This window comes from Botrytis porri (assembly GCF_014898465.1).
Source record: "Botrytis porri strain MUCL 3234 chromosome Unknown BPOR_008, whole genome shotgun sequence".
Classification (NCBI taxonomy): domain Eukaryota; kingdom Fungi; phylum Ascomycota; class Leotiomycetes; order Helotiales; family Sclerotiniaceae; genus Botrytis; species Botrytis porri.
The window spans coordinates 1,427,765-1,447,399 of NW_024066082.1; the positions used below are offsets into that span (position 1 = coordinate 1,427,765).

Genomic DNA, 19,635 nt, shown 5'->3' on the forward strand with positions numbered 1-19,635 from the left:
ACTGGGTTGGCATGGACGGTGAGTGATCTCGCATTCGATTTTCAATTGACCTCTGCTTGGTTTTTTATATGCTCGATTTTCTTCTCCCTTTTTCCTTATTCATTTGTTGCTCCTGAGTGAAGATCATGGTAGGACCGTCATTGCATGCATTGCGTCAATTAATTGTTTGAGTCCTTTTGTTAATAACTGAGAGAAAAGAAGAGTTCGCTCTCATCAGACACAATTAACAATCTCCTGGATCATTCGACATTGATAAGAAATATACCATTGTGCAACAATGTCGTCTCCTTTTCCAGTACCGGTCAAATCTAGAGACGAGGGGCATCAGCGGGATTCAATCTCCAGATCTCCTTTCAGCACTTCATTCATATCTAGCTCACCCATCGCTCAAGAATCACTTGCGCGCGATTTAGCAGAATACCCCGCAGATGAGGGAGAAGCACCAGAACATAATGAATGTACCAGCTCTGGAGACGAGTCCTCAGAAGCTTCTACAATTCGACAATCGGAAGCTCAACATTCAATGACGCATTCGTATCGGCGGCCAAGTTTTGTGGCATTCGGTGGCACACGTCCTGCCGTCACCCCTCAATTCAAAGAAACAGCATGGTTGACGAAGAAGGAAAGACACGAAACGAGAAATGAGGAAAGGAGTCTGTTGAGGGACAATCATCTAGCCCCGCCAAAGCACCCCGAACCGGCGAAGCGAAGCGCTTTCAATCGGTTATACAGGAAACTGTTTAGCACAAAAATACCAAAGCCAATGGGCGATGAAGAGGCTGGGGCACCCTCGGAGACTTCAGCATTGCTGCCAAACGCACAGCACGAGTCTGCGCGTTCGCGTCATGAGCGATTAAACAGGCAGTGGGAGGAAGCTGTAGCTGCAGGAAAGATTAAAACAACATGGCAAAGAGAGGCGAAAACATTAGTAAGATACTCGAGTCCATTAATTGTGACTTTCGTCCTCCAATACTCCCTCACTGTCGCAAGTATATTCACAGTGGGGCATCTTGGAAAAGTAGAATTGGGCGCTGTTAGTTTAGCTAGTATGACTGCGAACATTACTGGATACGCTATCTATCAAGGATTGGCTACAAGTTTGGATACGCTTTGTGCACAAGCATATGGATCTGGTAGAAAGGGTCTAGTCGGATTGCAGTTACAGAGAATGGTATGGTTTCTCTGGGCCTTGACCATACCAATTGGAATAGTCTGGTTGAGTGCCGAGAAAATCTTGGAAACCATCGTGCCCGAGAAACGTTCCGCAGAACTGGCAGGACTGTATTTGCGAATTCTACTGCTTGGCGCTCCCGGATTTGCACTTTTCGAAGGTGCGAAAAGATTTGTACAAGCACAAGGATTATTTTCTGCCACAACTTATGTTTTACTCATTTGCGCACCTCTCAATGCTTTCATGAATTGGCTATTTGTTTGGCAGTTTGAGTGGGGATTCATTGGAGCTCCAATCGCTGTTGCTGTGACAGACAATCTCTTACCTCTTTTACTATTTCTCTACGTTCGATTTGTAGATGGAAAAGAATGTTGGGATGGATTCACATGGAGAGCATTCCACAACTGGGGTAAGTTTTGAACTGCGCCATTTTTTTCTTCATTTTTCTTAATAAAAATCAGGTCCAATGATCAAACTCGCTCTTCCTGGTCTCGTAATGGTATTAGCAGAGTACTTAGCATTTGAGGTTTTAACTCTAGCATCAAGTTACTTCTCCGTAACGCATCTTGCGGCTCAAAGTGTTCTCACTACCATAACCGCTTTGACTTTCCAAATTCCATTCTCAATCTCTATTGCAGCATCGACTCGCGTAGCCAATCTCATTGGCGCCACCCTTTCAGATGCGGCTAAGACTAGCTCGAAAGTGGTATGTATTTCCCTCCCAATCCGAAATTCTCACATGTCTGTTTCACCACTCTTCGATTAACACGTGCTCACTTGCTACTAGGCTATCTATGGTGCCTGTATAGTTGGCCTATTCAACTTCACACTCATTTCTTCTCTCCGCAACATTGTACCACGTCTATTTACCGACGACATGGACGTGATAAACATTGTCGCTAGCGTCCTTCCTCTCTGTGCAGCATTTCAGCTTTTTGATGCACTAGCAGCAAATTGTAACGGATTACTAAGAGGATTAGGAAGGCAAGAAATAGGTGGATATGTCAATCTTTTCTGTTATTATGTATTGGCTATGCCGATCAGTTTTGGCACCGCGTTCGGTCTAGGATGGCAACTGGAGGGATTGTGGTTAGGTGTTGCGTTGGCGTTGGGATTAGTAGCGGCAATTGAGGGTTGGTTCTTGATGAGGACTGACTGGGCGCGTGCGGTGGAGGTATGTTCTATTTTCTCTTATGTCTTCTGTTTAATTTACCCTTTTGGAGAGACTACTAATGCATAACTATTACAGGCAGCACAAGATCGAAACGCAGCAGGATGATTTGCATTTCCATGGACTGGGTGACACGGCGCCAGGGCAAAAAAATTACGAAAAACTGGGCGGTTGCTCTTATTTATTTTGTGAGATCGTTGCGAGCATTTAATTTCTATTTCCTTCCTTTTGGTTCTGGCAAAGCATTATGATGTTATGATGGGGCTTCTTGGTACATAAGCGAAGACGTGTGATTGTATATAACCCGTCTGCGGTACATGAATATGTATATATGATAGATTGGATCAATACTGAAATTCTTCTCCTGAATCTTCAGGATCGAATGGGTGTGATGCTGAATTTAGTGTGTTAGGTACCTATGTATGTATCAGTTGTGTCTTGTTGACCAATACTTTGTTTGGCTGCAGGTTCCATTTTACTCATTACAACTCTTATCAATACTTTATATTCTTCTATTAAATCTGATAAATCTAATTAATTTCCTTCATAATATAACCCTGTTTTATCTAGTAATTCTAATTCTAAAATAGTTTTGTTTAAACCTACTTCTAAAATGTAAAGTAACTCAATCATTATTAAATTATAAGATCATTTTCCAAGATCTATTTTATTATCTAAACTAAGAAATTTTATATCTTTTTCTTTAATTAAAAATAATTTAGAATAATTACTCAGTATACTGCTGTAATTTCAAGTCTCTTCAAAGTAGGTAGGTATGGAGACAATGCATTATATCATTGACTTGGAAAACGCATCTCTAGTAGGAGCTTTGATCTTTTAGGGTAGTGTATGAGGAAATGGTCTGGTCTGTACGGGGTGTAGAGTAGATCGAGTTGTTTTGGTAACATTGCGTTTCGAGGCTGGGGGTTGGAGATTGTTGTTGTTGTTGTTGTTGTTCTTATCATTATTCTTGTCGTTATCATTGTCATTGTCATTGTAGTCATGGTCATTGTCATCATCGTTCTTTGAGTGATGAGTAGTCATGTAAATTTCGGCAGTGGCCGCAGAATATGGGATGATGTGAGCGAGCGACTGTTTCGATGTTTAATTCAAGGAAGTATGGAGATGAAAATCTAAATACCATTGAGGTCAATTCAGAATATCTTATCTTATCCTTTGCGTGGGTAACCTAATGAAATTACGCCTTTTCCATCTTATTGATACTATAATGCTGGGATGTCTGTTTGCTGAGCAGTTTTATATTTTGATTTTTGTGACGGGTAGGGAATGTAGGATCATTGGATGTGCGAAAAAAGGCATTGAGAGATGGATGTGTATACTGTTAGGCTAGTCTTGTCTTTATTGGACAATGGATGAATTCATCCATGAATGGAATGAGTTATGATTTCTAGAGTATAAAAACTCCATGCATAATGAAAGTCAAAGGGGCATGGAATCGCGCAACAGGAAACCTCGTATGAGACTTAGGAGTAGGAGGGTGTCTTGTGGATGATGAGATGGATTTTTCTGGTATGGGGAGGTAGGGTAGAATTGGCAGAATCTAGTTTTAGAAATTTCGGTCCTCAAGCTGGTGAAGAGTTGGTGAGAGCGATAATGGTGGGTTTTGGTAATGATAGGGAGATGAGATGTGTGACGATGATGTTTGAATCGATTTGGTTTAGATGGTAATGGAAAGTCGATGTAAGAGAAGTCCGACGGTAGAAGGAATCTGGGATAAGTGTTGGTTGAGTAAACTGTTCTTTGTATGTATCGATACATTTTGGTTTTCAAAACGATGGAAGAGAAGCATTGAATGATTTTGTTTGAGTTTGGCGGTTCTGGTTTAAAGTCTCGAGGAACACTGTTCGGTAATTTGGTAGCTTAGAATAGAGAATCCATTGAAAGAGCGGGTACTGGAAATAGCAAATGATGTGAAGATACAGATTTTCGAAGTAGTATAATTTGTGAATCCGGGAGTAGAATGGTACATAGAACTCAAGATATCACAACAGTATTATGGATCTGCTATCTGAATACCTTGCAACAAAGCGGTTCTGGGGAAGTAAAGGCACGATGGCTGTGGGTTACCGGACGATGTTCGATTTCTAATGCGTTCCAATCTTGTTTCTTTAGAATCGAGACTTCGATTGTTATTTAAGGATTAGGAAAACACTCATTGGATATATGCATTGCCTGGAAGCGGCTTTCGCAGTTGGAAGTGAGGCGAACTCACGGACTTTGAGTGTGGAATCTGGAGGCTGTCCTGAGAAGTATTTTAATCGAATGGTAATTATCTCAAGCGAGGAGATTCAACGTCAAGATCAAGATCATGATATACATGGTGAGAGGAGATTGGATGACGACCATCTAATAGGCTCGAACAGCACAAGCATAGACAGCGTGTATGAAGAAACGGTGACGAGAAACCCTACGTAGCGATATTTACAGAATCCGCAATGATACATCAAAAAATGGCTACAGATGTATCTACGGCTCGAGTTGGTTAAAGGCCGATATTCTTTTTGAATACTATCGATTTGAATGAACCTTTAAATAACTCGACGTCGATCTCAAAGAGAAGATTCCCATGTCATCCTTAATTGAGATGATACATGTTTCTCAAAGAATAAATGAATGCGGTTGCTTGGGTAGATGTATTTATATTTTACGACGGTCTCGGTGGGAATTCACTGATGGTATACACTTCTTCAACTAGGGATAATCAATCTGATATATCTTGAATGCAGATACACACAGTGAATTCATAGCCACAAGTGAGAAGGTTTCGATCCCACTAGCGGATTGAAGAGTCCTTGTATCCACACAAGTAATTCAAGAGAATTTTCCCAGATTTTAATAGTGCTACTATCTTGTGCAGACTTATTACTTTCGATAATGATGGTATAGTAAGCTTAAGTGACAGCAATAGAATAAATACACGCCAGATAAGATATTGAAGGCGAGATTTCTTTTACAACCATTTCCTGACTAAAACCTGAGTATAAGCCTAAAGCTACTAGCTGAAGAAAAGAGGACTCATGGCTCATGGGTCTTGATTGTCTATTTTTATTAGATCTCCGGGGAACTTGATCAGAAAGAAAGTAAGGTAACTGCGGCTATATTTATACGAAGCAAAGGAGACGAATCAGATTATACGCAGGTATTGAACTCGTTTGCTAAAAATGATGAATCGCCTAAAACTCTTTGTTCATCCCTTGCATTCACTTTCGATTTTTTCATTGCGCTGATCACCCAATCAGCTGTGCTGATTCCGCCCCTTGAAGTTCTTTTGTTGCATATCTGCTACAGCGCTTCAAGCCTGGAAGAGGAGCCTACAACTTGATATAGCGTACTTGCAAGATTGACAGTTGATATCATTGTGGTATGGTGAGAATATGTTTAGAAACAGGGGAAAATCATACAGAATTGCCACCTCACTTGCCGACTCTCATGCCATGATACCCCTCTCCTTTATGGATCCTCATTGCCCTGGGTACGCGGTCACATAATAACATCATACCTGAGAACATGCGCCATACTAACATGGTTTGAACGACATATAATTGCCTAAATATAAATCAACCCAGGATGAAGGTTTCCTTCACACTTGATAAAGGTACACTCTTCAAACTCAAAGTTTGATTGATACCATTTGATCCAACTAGAGTAGTCCGCTCGAACGTATAAATCTCCTCAACCCCCAGAGATTCTATATACTCTATCGCTTTAACGAAATTTGTTCCTACATGCGCAACACCATGACTATCATCAGACATAGTGAACTTGCCACCAAATCGTATGTATGCCTGTGGTTCGGTCAGAATCTCCTCTATCGGATTCCCACACGTGTAATACATACCTCGCAGATCTGTCTTCCCGGGTATGGCTCCTTCAATCCCTTTCTCAACGCACTGGTATTAATTTCCAACAACCCTTCATACTTCACCACCTCCAGCAAATTTCTCAAGACCATATCCCAAACTCCTTTCCACTCAGTCAAATCTCTATCCGGCGTCTCACTCAACAACCGAATCAAATCGAAATGGCCTACAACCTTCGGCTTTAAGGCTTGCAACATTTCATACTGCTGTTCAAAATAGTCCTCATATAATTTCTCCTCCGAGCCTCCTGATTTCTCAATCGCTTTGGTGTAGAATGCAGCATCATAATCAATAGGGATTTCATTCACGTGATGTATCGAACCAATGAAGAAATCAATGAGAGCATTCGAAGCAAGATCTTTGATCAAAGGTCCATAATCCGATCGAATCCATTCTCCTTCAAAGCCTATAAGAATATTGAGTTCGTTCTTGTATTTTTCGCGAAGACAAGTGGCTTCAATGAGATAGGCTTCATGTCTGGGTATGAGCAGAGATATGTCATCACCGGCTTCGACCTAGATTTGTTAGATTGTTGCGGGTGATATGGAAGAGAGTTTGAAAAAGTACTTCTTCAGGATATAAATCAGAATTTGAGTTACGGGGCATGTGCTCTGTTAATGCAAAGGTTTGCATGCCCCGGGAAATGGCGGTTTGAATAACTTGTTCTAGAGTATCTTTTGCGTGGCCGGGACAGAATTGTCCAGAGTGACTATGCATTGAAAGTGCCATAATGAAGAGGTATGTGTATTGAGTAGGTTTTGAATAAGAAAAGGATGTTGGTGATATATATTATTTCGACCCCCAAAATTTGAAATTGGGGACGAAAGGTTTGCTGGATAGCGACTGACAGTTTCTGTAAGTGATATCAAGAAGCTGATTCAGTTACACTCAGAAAGAGAATGACAAGAAGGTATGGATTGAAGTATAAAGTAATTATATAACCTCAATGCAGCCTCCTGGGTATATGGTATATAGAAATATAATACCCTAAGTGATAAGAACGATAGAGATACCAACCCAACCCAATACCATAATCTGGATTATCAACGTGGGGTGATAGATTGACCAATCATTTGCAATTCATAGGGCACGCAAAATCGTAAGTAAGCTAGGGCTATTGCACGTGATTGTGGGATTTGTCGAGACATTTAACATGTCACTTCAAATTCTTGGATTCATTGACTAATTTCAAACCGCTTTGCATAGCAACATTGGGTGATCGGCGCAACGGCAGCGTGTGGACCTCCTATCATAAGGAAGCTTTCCAGGCTAAGGTTGAGGGTTCGAGTTCCTTGTCGCTCGTGGTTGAGGTACAATTTTTGTTTCACGGACCTCCTCGCAGTGCGAATGTTAAGTCAATCGAAGGTAATAGTAACTTAGAATTGCTATTTATTCTGCTGTGGGCTAGATGGGGGAGCTAACAACGTCCTAGGCGCCCAACATCTACAAACAATCAATGCAGGAATGGCCGCTTTTTTGACTCATATTTGAGATACATACCCAAAAGCTTTCCATGATGTGAGAGCTTTCTGGATGCTTCGATTTGCCTCGGCCAGATAGTCGACTTTTCTAGGAGGTCATCAATCACATCCCTACCCAGGTACCTGAGCTTGTGTCACATATAGCATCAATTGGCAGAGCGAATATGATAATCAACCGGGAAGGAACGAGATCCGGTCTGGAACGAGATAATCGAGCACATGTTAAGATGAACTGGCCATCTAGAGTGATTCGCATTTCTCGACTGAAGTGTAAAGAAAGAAGCTCGGTTCACATACAAATTATCCTTTCACAGACTTAGGATTGTAAAATGTCCTTGAAGAAGGTCCTCCCGGCGGAGGACAAAGTTCGAATATATTAGTTGAGACATGAGCATATCGATTCTAAGTGCGTCAAGGCCGATTTTTCTGGATAACATAGTTCCAAAACTCCTCCACTTCTGAGGGATGTCTCAACCACCGAAGAAGTCTTTCTTAGCATACATCACTAAAGTTAAATCCAATCCCTCGACAAATCCGGCTTTATCAAGAAACTATCTTCAACTCCCTGTATATCATACGATCCTTTCCCATCCCAACTATGTCCATTCGCCTTGAATTCCATTCTAACTTTCACATCTCCACTAAACCCAACCGCAGTTGTTACCCAACTATATGGAGCATTGCATGCCACGTAATCCGTCGTAAGGCCAGTCAATCCAGAGCATGACGCATCATATACCGCTGGACCTTGCTCTTCTTTGCTGGCATCAGGAGGTGTGTAGTTTATTGTCATAGAGTATGGCGCTTCGCCAGCACAATCGAGAACTATTCCTTCTTCACATGCCATTTTAAAATGGGTAATGAAGTACGCTGGGGTAACACCAGAGCGTGTCGTCCATTTCTCACAATCTGTACATGTGGGAATGTAAGAAACGAGATTTGAAAGACCGAAGAGCACGGCGATGGATATTATGGAAGGCATGGTTAAAAACAAGGGGGGTTCAAAAATGGGGAAGATTTTATGCTTAATTCTGAATTGAGGAGGTTTTGGAATGGGACTAATGGAAACCGAGACACCGCTTTTTAAGTGTTTTCTTTTGTTTTCAAAAAGTTGTGATTGTGGCTGTAAGTGGGAAGCCAGTGTGTGGATCCGAGAACCTGTTGTTGGACGCTGATGGATCTTTGGGGTAAGCGCTTACAGAAAACATTACCTGGGCCTCGGTAGCCCCTATTGTTGGGGACCTCAACAATGGAATGAAAATCCTAGTATTGCGTTCTTCTACGATCATATCCGGATTTTCGATGTTTCAGAGCCGCCCAGAAGTCGGTGTTGGGGATTGCCATCCGGTGAAACTCAAACTTTTTGGTCTGAACATCGTGTCGAACCTATCATATAATCTTGATAAAAACAAAATTGGCTTCATGTGCACATGGCTGTACATCAAACACAATAATTCCGGTGTTATGAGAAATTCAATCCATATATGCATTTTATAGTACTCTTTGCTTCGTTACATCAGAAATTGTTAGAGGCGAGCATGCAACAATATTTAGCGAGAAATAAGGGGTTAGATTTGATGAAGGCTAGTCAGATATGTTTGTACAGATTGAATTATAACACACTCATCACCATTCTCCAGTCAAATATTCTTTGATACTCATCCAATCAGTCAGACCTTATCAAGTGGTGATGTGTCAACATGGGAAGCTGCAGATTGTGGTGGTAATTGAAAAATATTACCTTGGTGTTAGCTCATCACTTAAGACTTATAAGCTTGCCATGACCTTTTAGAATTTGAATATCAGTTCTTGAGAAATCTGTAGCTAGATCATGTCTAGTCACATCGCTCATAAGAAAATAACAATACTCTGCATGATGTCTCGACTGGGATATTGAGCAAGTGTTTGACCGTGAATGTAATTAATCTTTCATAAGAAAGAGTATCTTGTGTTTTGCACAAATAATCCCTTCTACTCGAGGTTATCTTGTAACACCTTGTATCCTCGCGAACAATAGGAAAACCTGTCAATGAAACATCCTAAACTCCCACCTACAACAAATCACTAGATCAAAACTTTGCCCTTAGCTTGTTTTTCATCTTCTCACGTTAATCTACCTGTGGGTTCTTCTTGTGGCTCTTTTAGCCTTTACCTACCAGTCAACAGCCATGGTTTCCCACTGATGATACGTCGTATTAGTTTCGTTCAAGTACAGACAGTGAAGAATAAAGGTACGTACTTACAGGCAATTCATTATCAGCGATCTCGGTGCAGAGGAAGCAATGCTTATAACAGCCTTCGCCAGGTCCGTCATTGGTACGATCCAATACAAGATTGTTGGCCAATAACGGATCTATTGTAGAAATAAGAAAACTTACAGCACCCCCCACTTGAGCCAGTTTTGCGCTCAAGGTTTTCCAAAAATGTAACTGCCATTTTTAGTTCACGATGAAAAAAGATATAGTTTTTCTCAGCGGCTACCAGTACCAGTGCTAGTTCAGGTGCACCCCGCGAAAACTTGCTCACCATAACCGCGACCGAAAGTGCATATTGCGAGCTGATGGTCATTTCGTCAAAACTTTGATTTGATTGAACAACTGATAGTTTTATCATTTCGAGTACGATGAAACTTGAAATTATCTTTATCCTTCCAATTGGCTACGATGTGAACTAGACACTCACGGAAGAGAATGGGATTTCTAAGCTTCTGCGCGAGGAAAATCATAGAGTCATAATCCTCCGCTAGCTGATCCTTTGTGCAGGCAGATGGATCTTCAACTTCTCGTTTCAAAAATATAGGGCTATCAATAAGCGCGCCAGTGAGGGTGGCTGAAACTATCGGAAGAGCGCAGTAGAAGTCTGCAATGCGAGTAAGTGTTGATAGCTCTTCAAAATCCTTGATGGTATAGGGCGTTGAATACATGGCGCAAAGGAGTTGTCGAAACCCCTCAATTTCTCCTTCTATATCATTTGTTCGGGATATCATTTCCTCAGTTAACAACGGAGCCTATGTCAGTATATTAGCTAACTTGTCGTCAAGTAAATAAAGAGCTTTACGTACCTTTGCAACAGTCACCAAGCCCCAAGTGTCATCCTCATCAAACACTGTGCTGTAATCGTATCGTAACAGAGCCGGGTCTGATACGGATTCATTTTGCTTATCAGGCGAATCGAGAAATTTGCGGAAGTAATTTGATCCTTTCTTCAAGATGTGAGAGCAGTGTAGGCAATAGTATTTCCCGTAATTCGTATACGGGTTAGTTTAGTGGTACGTATCGATTTTTTTCGAAATATATACATACATGATATGGAATTCAATATTATTCTAATATTAAATATTACTGTGGATAATATATAGGAATATAAATCTCTAATTGATACAAAATAAACCAAAATATACGAATTTAAGATTATCTCTAGATTTCAATAATATCAAATCCTATATTCAATTAATTTATTATTAATTAATAATAAATCATTAATATTATTAAATATTTTGATCTTTTTAATATCTTTAAATATTAATATTAAAATTAATATTAAAATTAATATTATTAACGTAACGTATGGGGAACTCGGACATATGGGGAACTCGGACACTTTTTCAATTATTCTACACGCGATCTTGTTCTACGAGCCACACAATCCTCCAATTCCAATTCCGAATCACTTGAACTATTCTCTAGCTCTTCTTCTTCAATCTCTTCTTCTGATTCTTCAATTGGGCGTTTGCGTGGCCGTCCTCGTGGCTTTTTCTCCTTCGGTTTTTCCTCCGCCTCACGTACCATTTTCAATACTTCCTTAGTACTAAAGACAAATTGACCTTGTAATTTGACTCTTTTGCCTTTAGTTCTTTTCTTTCGAGTCTCAATTACCTCCTGAGCATCAGAGAGCTGTTTCCGAAGTAGGGCTATCTCAGCATTTTGAGATTCTACAAGCCTAGTCATTCTCTTGGCATATCGACGAGTTGGCGATGCAGGAGAACCACTGCTTGCTAGAGCTGTATTAAAGATCTGATTTGCTTGCCTTAGTTCTGTTCCATCTGGAGGAGAACTCCTGAGTATAGAAAAGTCTAGGTCTTGATTGGGGGTTCTCATTTGTGGAGTAGAAGGTTGCTGGGAGGAGTTAAATGGTAATGAATCGAGTACTTTTCGTGGGGCAAAAGGTACTAAACCAGCTCCTCTCCAGCCAGCTTTAATATTAGAAGAATTCAATGCTTTTTTTCTAATATTTTGAAAGAGTTCTACCCATTCAGCTCTTTGGATTCGCTTTACACCAGCTCGAGAATATCGATCGACCTCTAAAGCATGATATCGTTTCATTGGCCCATACACCGCAATATCAAGTGGCTGAAGCAAGTGAGAGCAATGAGGAGGTAATATAAGTAAATCAATATCATTATCTATACAGAAAGCAATAAAGCTACCTGTAATATGGCTTGAATGGCCATCCATGATCAAAAGTCGAGGTCGGTCACCTGACACTTTCTTGGATTCTGGTTCGAAAACCCTTTTTAACCATTCTAATCCATGGCTATTTGAGGTCCATCCATTTGTACTAGTAGAGAACTGCCAGCTTTGAGGTGTGTCCTTTGGAATCCATGCAGAATTCGTATTCTGAGCCTTGAAAATGACCATAGGTGATAGAGCATTTCCAGCTGCATTGACACATTCAAATGCAGTTATCCATTCTTGCTTGCCAGCTGTAACTTTCCAATTCGATTTCTGAGTAGAATCGACTATAATGCGCGTACTTTGAGTACTTCCAACTCCAAATCCGGTTTCATCCATATTATACATATCATCTAATTCATACTTTCGCTCAATGAGACGCGTGCGAAACGCGTCAAACCAAGCCTGAATATTCTCCGGAGTTGCTTCTTTAGCCCGATTAGACTCTAATTGACGTGAATAGCATGTTTTAAGTTCTGGATGTCGTTTTTGGAATCTATAGATCCATTCGTGGCCTATAGGTGGAATTTCTGTCGAGGTAGGATTTCGAGATGACGCGACCCGAACGCGTCGAAGACGAATTTCGTCGGCCATTTCCTTCACCAACATAGGTGTAGCAGGGAATCCAGTGATGGTAAGTCGTGAAATCCATCGTACAAGAGTATTTTCTTCTGCGTTTGAAAGAATTTGAGCCATTTCGTGGGTTTGGGAACGTGTTTTCTTCCCAGCCAGCCTATCAGCTAGGGTAGACTTAGGGACTTCAAAATGCTCTGCAGCCTTTCTAATTGATTTAAATTCTTTCAATTGAAGTGAAATTATAGCCTTTTGAAGCTTCTCTTCAATTTGAGCAGATGTAGAAGGTGATTGGGTATGCATAATAAAAGTTATTGCGGTTTCAAGTTGGTGATGGGCTAAAAGTGTCCGAGTTCCCCATATGTCCGAGTTCCCCATACGTTACGTTATATAATTTTTTATGAATTTAAACATTTTGAAAGTATTTTTTCATTATCTAAGTTTTATTAAAATTAGTTTTGATTTTTAATATTATCTTTTTATTTTTAAGCTTTAATATTTCAATTTTTCTATATATCTTTATATATATTTGATTAAATGATATATACAACGATAAGTTTATATTTCTTTAATATGCACTATCTACTGTATCAAAAGCTTTATATGCGCTACCGTTTTATTATAGTATACTATTGCCTATACTGTATAAGAGTACACATGAAACTCTTGTTTGAAAACCGTCAGACGAACATCAAGTTTATGGTCTGGGGATATGAATATAATAGGATTTCCGTAATCTGATTCTTCAGATGGCTTAAGTCCCTTCTTGAAAATACTTGGAGACATTTTGAGTTTCTGGTAAGTGGTGTGTTATGTTACATAATACTGGTAGATGTATTATAATATGGTTGTGAAAAAGAGCATGATTGTGATTTAAAGTAGAGGAAATCCTCGTAACTCTTGGAAACAAAGCTAGCCTTGTTGTTATTCTTCAATTGAAGGAGTGATAAGTTTGATTCTTGCTCCTAGTAAGATGAGGGCTATTTAGGATGCTAGAAGTTGCTTATTTGTCGCCAATAACCTGTTGTAGTATTCACTTTGTATCCGATATTAATAGTAAATACATGGAAAGTTTGTTAGTGGATATTCATTATCTGAAGGTTTAATAATTACGCAGTAATCTCGCAAGCTAGTGATGTGAATATCAAGAGGTGCAGAGAATTGAGAGCAGCTAACTAGATTACTCAAAATTGATCGGTAAAGACTACCTACTCATTAATGAACTGAAAAGGGTATACACATACTGCGATATGTTTTTCATAGATTGTCAGTCCCAAGCAAAGTGAATTAAAGCGTCTGGTTTGGAATTCGAGTTCACGTGACGAACTACCCATGGTTCTCAATGTTGTATAATAGTTTGTTAGCAGTATAGACGAGTCAAATTGACCAACTTCATTGGCCATAATTGACTACGGATATTCAAGCCCTCTTATTCTTCCTCTTGTTCTTCCTCTTTTATGATAGAAACTTACCCAGCAGCTTTCATGCCATCATCTTGGAATTTCAAAAGGCGAAGCTTACCGGCCAAAGGACTCTCTCTGACCTGCCAAGTTTCTTAGCACCTGGTATTGAAGTATAATAACTTCACTGGTACTGCAATTCGAGTCAGTCTCTTCTAAGCAACCAAACGCGACAGTTCTCTTACTCTCAACAATAAACAACACTGAACATCGTTCATCACAATGGCACAAGAAAGCAAGAAAAGAAAATACAATGAAGATCTAACGCCAGAACAACAAGAAACTCCATCGCCCATCGTTTTCCTTGCACTTGGTGTCAAGGCTGACACACGATTTACAGTGTTCAACCAGGAATTCCATTTACATTCTTCCGGTCTCAAACATCACTCGAATTATTTTCGCAAGTTTCTTGATTCGGTGAGTTTCACAGATCTCCTTGATAAGTCCTATTTAGTACCTAGTTCTGGGGGTGCTTGTTTCATCTCATCCAAAACAATTCTCATGTCCAACACTGCAAGCCAACCCAATGACGAGAGGATAAACTTGGCTTCATTATTTCATACCAAAGTTCCCCTTGATTGACAATCACTGACTCTCGCATTCTAGGACGACAAGCAACCTGCACCCGCTTGTGCACTATTCAAATATGACCATCGCTCTGTCATTGATGAAGATGGAGGCTGGGCTTTGATGCCGGCTTCAGATGTATGTTTCCCGCGAACTTCTTTGCATGAATACTAAGTGCTAACTCTCGAAATAGTCGCCGGAGATAACAGAGCAACAGATGACTCTTGTCGATGGACCTGACGAAGAAATTGAATCCGTTCGAAAACTCCTTTGTGCTATTCATTCGAAGAATTACAAAATTGAGACTACAGACGAGCTCGAAAGACTCACACTCTCGGCTGATTACTATTGCGCTTTGCCAGTGGTTTCAGCAACCTTGACAGGTGCTTTGTTTAAGAGCAGCTTGTTTGATGTCTCACCTACAATATACAATACCGAAGCCTGCGTATGTCAAGATGATTGTGTAACCTTGCTTCTTTTGGCCCGCAAACTTCGCCACGGAGTGCTTTTCAGAGAATGTTTGATCTATACAGTTGGCAGATGGGATTCCCTCTCAGATCTTGAGAAGGGGGTCATCAAAGAAGACCAAGAGTTGTACAGACTGGTGCAAACCAAGCTTAGTATCTTGTATAAGCTTCTTGCCAAGACTCAAAGTGCACTGATTTGGGCTCTTTGTTCGGAAACGGTCGAACTTAACAAGATTATCGAATGTAATTACTCGAAAGGATCAATCGGCGGATGTGTTGCTATGTACAGATGTCTTTGTAATGAGCATTCATTCGACCGTCTTTCTGGTGAGGAGGAAACAAAGGAGCTGGGTGATCTTATATTATCTCTGCTCAAAAATAATCTTGCTTTAGGCTGTACAGGTGAGGATTCAGGGAAGGAAGATGGGGCCTTTGAAGAAACATATCTATGTACTGAAATAGAAGATGATGAGTTACCTTGGGATTTGGAGAAAATGGATTGGTAGGTTGAAGCATTCAGTGGGGCATAGAACCTTTAATCGTTGGCCAAAGTCAATTTGTACAGAACTTGAGCTCGCAGCTCTTGATTGGGATCAAGAAATATAGGATTTCAAGATAGCCAAATAGTTCTCTGAGGCTTTATCAAGGAAACAGAGAATCTTCCTTTCAAGATTATACCCGAGATGAATACGAATGAATTGGAGAAGACTGTACAAGACCTAAGGATGGTGCTCGCTCGGTTAGAAAGGACATCTCATTACCAACATCTACAATGTAAAACATCTCAACTGATTAACATACAATGTTCTGACCAATCTTTTAAACCTTGTGATAAAGTCATTCTGTGTATAATTCTTTAATTCGTTACATCTCTAGGAAAATTACCTACATTTTAGTGTTATTAGAGTAACAATTTCACCCAGTAATTTGATTATGTGATTGAGGATAGTCTTTGGAGTTCTCTGTATAAACGAGCTCGCTTGTCATTCCCTTCCCACTCTAAACTTTTCAAAGGTCAAATTGTTCATCTATACTACTCTACTACTCCACTAAGGCGGCCTGTTAAGACAACTTCGAACATATCATACATAGCATTCTTATCTCCTACATAATCTTTTTATACAATACTTAAAGATTCACATATTTTATACAAATCTTTTAATTTAATATATAAAATCCTTAATCTCAAATATTTGACTCTATTTTTTATATCAATTTAATTCAATATAAATATTATAATTTCTAAATATAATATCTTCAGCTTCTCAATATTTAAAAATTAATTTTACATTATTAATATTCCCCTTATTATTTCCTTAAGCATTTTGGGACTTATATTATAGCTCATCTTGTTAAAGATTTATTTGATATTCAAATTAATAGAATTAAAGATATATTAAAGTATTTGAGGTATATAAGAGTATATAAACAAAATTTAGATCATATTACTACGTACAAGAACTAGAATATATATCAAATGTTTGAAATTATTTCAATAGCTTGAATGATAAGTTTTTCAATATTGAATAAGAAGATTATACAGGAGACAAGGATGTTATGTATGGTATGTCCGAAGTTGTCTCAACAGGCCGTCATAGTCCTATATAAACACAGAAACTAATCTGATAAAAAGAAGAAAAAACTTGCATGTAAGTTTCTACAGGTGTATATACATATTAGGTATATTGATAATCCTCAGGGCTATATATGTCTATACCAATATACTCATACTCATACCTATAGGCTATATATATTCAATAATCACCGATCACTATCAACAATCAACAATCAACAACTCCATACATCAGATATACAACCCTCACACATCTGCAAACATTCCCCCACCAAATCAACCGTCAATTTTCTTTCTCTCCCTCTCCCTCTCTCTCCCTCTCCAATCACAATCCTCGAAGTACTGTATCAAGAATTATGAATCGCGAATCAAGAAACATGAATCAACAATCAAAAGTGGATAATCAAGACTTAACAGTAAATACAATACTTAACAATCGATACTTAATAATGCTCACTACTTATTACTTAATATTCGATATACAACACTCATTACCCTATACTCAACATTCAACATCAGCATTCAACATGCCCTCAGGCTCCCAAGACTTTCCCAACCCTTCGATTGACATACAGAGTCAAAGCGAGCAAGGGTTCCCAATACCAAAGGAAGATGTGCGTTGTACAATATAAACCCATGATTCGATCACAGTATCACCAAGTAGGTACCTAGATATAATTCCAAGTCATCAATAAATATATTACTCCAAATCTAGCTGCCAAGCTAGTCTATGCACCGGATTGATTACCGCCTAGCCCCCATGCGTATACACACATGTATACCTATGTATATACAATAAAAAAGATAAAGATAAAAAATGACCCCTTCCCAACTCCCCACGTGACGCCATCACCCGAAAAATACCCTTCAAGATACCCCTCGAATCTCCTGATTTATAACCGAGCCAATGAAACTGTATGATCAAATATAGACCTATCACATAACCCTGAGCATAATCCGAGAATGCTGTTCGAGTGCCAAAAGACGAATGTGATGATGGATGGGTATCGAAGCCCGAATGATGATGTGAAAAGTCGAATACTCCAAACAATGCTAGTATTTCCTTCTTGAAGGATGCTTTTTGGTATGTACTCATCGGTTAAGTGAGACCCTGTATAACAATAAATTGCGAAAAGTAAAGATAATCGATCGACCCGCGTAACATGCTTTTAGACACGCCCTGGTATACGTCTTCCCTGTGGCAAAGGTAATTCGACTTCTTCATCACTACTCTCATCCATTTCATCCAACATCCTGTCCGTTACCCGTCTGCTTTGAAGATTATTTTTCATGGTGGATTTCCTATGGCTTGCTGCTTGGTATCCATTGTCGCTTCCCCCACTACTAACACTCTCTGCAAACTCCACTCTGCGTTGGTTCTGGGGTCCTATTTTAACCTTATTATTTTGAGTCATCGGCCCAAGTTCTGTATGAAGAGGGCTTTGCCTGGGGCTTTTCTTCGTCAGTTGTGGAGGAGTTAAATTAGGTCCAATGGTTTGTGAATTCCCTGGCGAGCCCATGGATAACAACATTTCGATTGCATCTTGTTCTAACGTCTCTCGTTTCTCTTGTTCTCTTGTTGGTACATTTCCAGAGGTTGTAGCATGCTCAGAGCGACGATGAGTAGTCCCGCTGGGGGTTTGAGGAGCAGAGTTATTGAATGAGTGATGCGAGTTGGCGCTTGAGTGGCGTGGGATAGATGGAAGTTTTGAGAATTTCAAGTCTGATCTTCTAGAAGGAGGTGTTGGTCGTATATCAGCTGGAGGAGCGAGAGACTTGGATTGTGGCGATGAGGAGTTATATAAGTTATGCCTATATGACTGAGTCCCGTTGGCGGTAGAATGATCACGCCAGAATGATTCATAGGTTCGAGACAGTGGTTCTGTTCGTGTATACAGGTCAAAATCGGCTGTAGGTCGTGGTCCAAATACATCTCTAGATCCCTGGCCTTGAATATTTGCTATAGCTGTTCTAGGAGACGTGTGAAGGTTTCTGCGATTATTGAGGGTTGAATTCGATGATGTTGGAGATCCAGCTTGTGATGCAATAGTCTCAACTTCATTGATTGATTTCGATTCCCATCCATTGTTAACCTTGACCATTGCATACGAAAGTCGAGTTCTTAATTCGGAGGATAGCTGTCTAAATTTAGTTCAAGTACCCTATTGCTCTAGAAACTCTACTGACCTCCCCAAATCTACTTGCGACCGAAGATGCATTGCTGACTGTGCTTGTATTTCTTGTATGGCTTCGAGAGGATGATGGACCTTTGGGACTTGGTGAATTTGAATTAGACGCTTTTGATTTTACATGACCATCTGCGGTTCTCTTCTGACTCGCATTCAGAGTGATGCTTATTTTTGGTGGTGTTATATTGGTATTACTTTCAAGTGGTAGTTGTGCGGCAGCCAATTGTGAGAGTTGCGAGAGTTGCGATAAAGGTCCTCCATCTTGATTGGTACTTTGCGATGAGAATTCATCAGAGGCTGGTGGTGTAAATACAGCGTCCTGGCCGTCTACTGTCGATTGAGAATTGTCGGATGTGGGCGCGATGGCAATCGCGGGTTGTGTTGCGACGCTCTTCTCAGCGCGGTATCCTTCGTTGTCCCCTTGCGATATCAAATTCTGGAGGGTTTCTACTAATGCCGGTTCATGCGCACCGATAGGGGTGGCATTAATGTCGTTGTTTGCCATCAGAGGGGAGGTGTATTGAAACGCGGGTTTCCGTCGCGTCAAGTGGGACTCGATATTGTTAAATTACGCCGATGTAGAATCGCAATGACGCGACAATGACTCGTGGATTGAATGATTAAGAGATTTGCGGGAGATAGCAATAATTG

The 19,635-nt window shown here is 40.0% G+C and overlaps 7 protein-coding genes across 7 annotated transcripts; 2 read left to right on the forward strand and 5 right to left on the reverse strand.

Moving 5' to 3' along the window:
• The first annotated feature begins 19 nt into the window (after positions 1-19).
• EAF01_006541 (uncharacterized protein) lies at positions 20-2,630 on the forward strand. The gene is made up of 4 exons (XM_038914795.1): positions 20-1,580; positions 1,633-1,877; positions 1,959-2,345; positions 2,421-2,630. Exons 1-4 carry the CDS (start codon positions 278-280, stop codon positions 2,448-2,450), a joined length of 1,965 nt encoding a protein of 654 aa, XP_038769750.1. The 5' UTR covers positions 20-277; the 3' UTR covers positions 2,451-2,630.
• A 3,290-nt stretch (positions 2,631-5,920) lies between these two features.
• On the reverse strand, positions 5,921-6,952 carry EAF01_006542 (uncharacterized protein; the record flags this gene model as incomplete). Its single annotated transcript, XM_038914796.1, has 3 exons — positions 5,921-6,148; positions 6,202-6,738; positions 6,791-6,952. The coding sequence occupies 3 exons, from the start codon at positions 6,950-6,952 to the stop codon at positions 5,921-5,923; spliced, it is 927 nt and encodes a 308-aa protein (XP_038769751.1).
• Positions 6,953-8,215: 1,263 nt separating this feature from the next.
• Positions 8,216-8,686, reverse strand: EAF01_006543 (uncharacterized protein; the record flags this gene model as incomplete). Its single annotated transcript, XM_038914797.1, has 1 exon — positions 8,216-8,686. One exon carries the CDS (start codon positions 8,684-8,686, stop codon positions 8,216-8,218), a length of 471 nt encoding a protein of 156 aa, XP_038769752.1.
• A 1,170-nt stretch (positions 8,687-9,856) lies between these two features.
• EAF01_006544 (uncharacterized protein) lies at positions 9,857-10,272 on the reverse strand (the record flags this gene model as incomplete). Its single annotated transcript, XM_038914798.1, has 3 exons — positions 9,857-9,883; positions 9,948-10,057; positions 10,083-10,272. 3 exons carry the CDS (start codon positions 10,270-10,272, stop codon positions 9,857-9,859), a joined length of 327 nt encoding a protein of 108 aa, XP_038769753.1.
• A 4-nt stretch (positions 10,273-10,276) lies between these two features.
• Positions 10,277-10,857, reverse strand: EAF01_006545 (uncharacterized protein; the record flags this gene model as incomplete). Its single annotated transcript, XM_038914799.1, has 3 exons — positions 10,277-10,711; positions 10,766-10,814; positions 10,850-10,857. The coding sequence occupies 3 exons, from the start codon at positions 10,855-10,857 to the stop codon at positions 10,277-10,279; spliced, it is 492 nt and encodes a 163-aa protein (XP_038769754.1).
• A 3,553-nt stretch (positions 10,858-14,410) lies between these two features.
• On the forward strand, positions 14,411-15,728 carry EAF01_006546 (uncharacterized protein; the record flags this gene model as incomplete). The annotated part of the gene is made up of 3 exons (XM_038914800.1): positions 14,411-14,605; positions 14,795-14,893; positions 14,949-15,728. 3 exons carry the CDS (start codon positions 14,411-14,413, stop codon positions 15,726-15,728), a joined length of 1,074 nt encoding a protein of 357 aa, XP_038769755.1.
• A 2,236-nt stretch (positions 15,729-17,964) lies between these two features.
• On the reverse strand, positions 17,965-19,489 carry EAF01_006547 (uncharacterized protein; the record flags this gene model as incomplete). The annotated part of the gene is made up of 2 exons (XM_038914801.1): positions 17,965-18,933; positions 18,983-19,489. 2 exons carry the CDS (start codon positions 19,487-19,489, stop codon positions 17,965-17,967), a joined length of 1,476 nt encoding a protein of 491 aa, XP_038769756.1.
• Between the last annotated feature and the right edge of the window lie 146 nt (positions 19,490-19,635).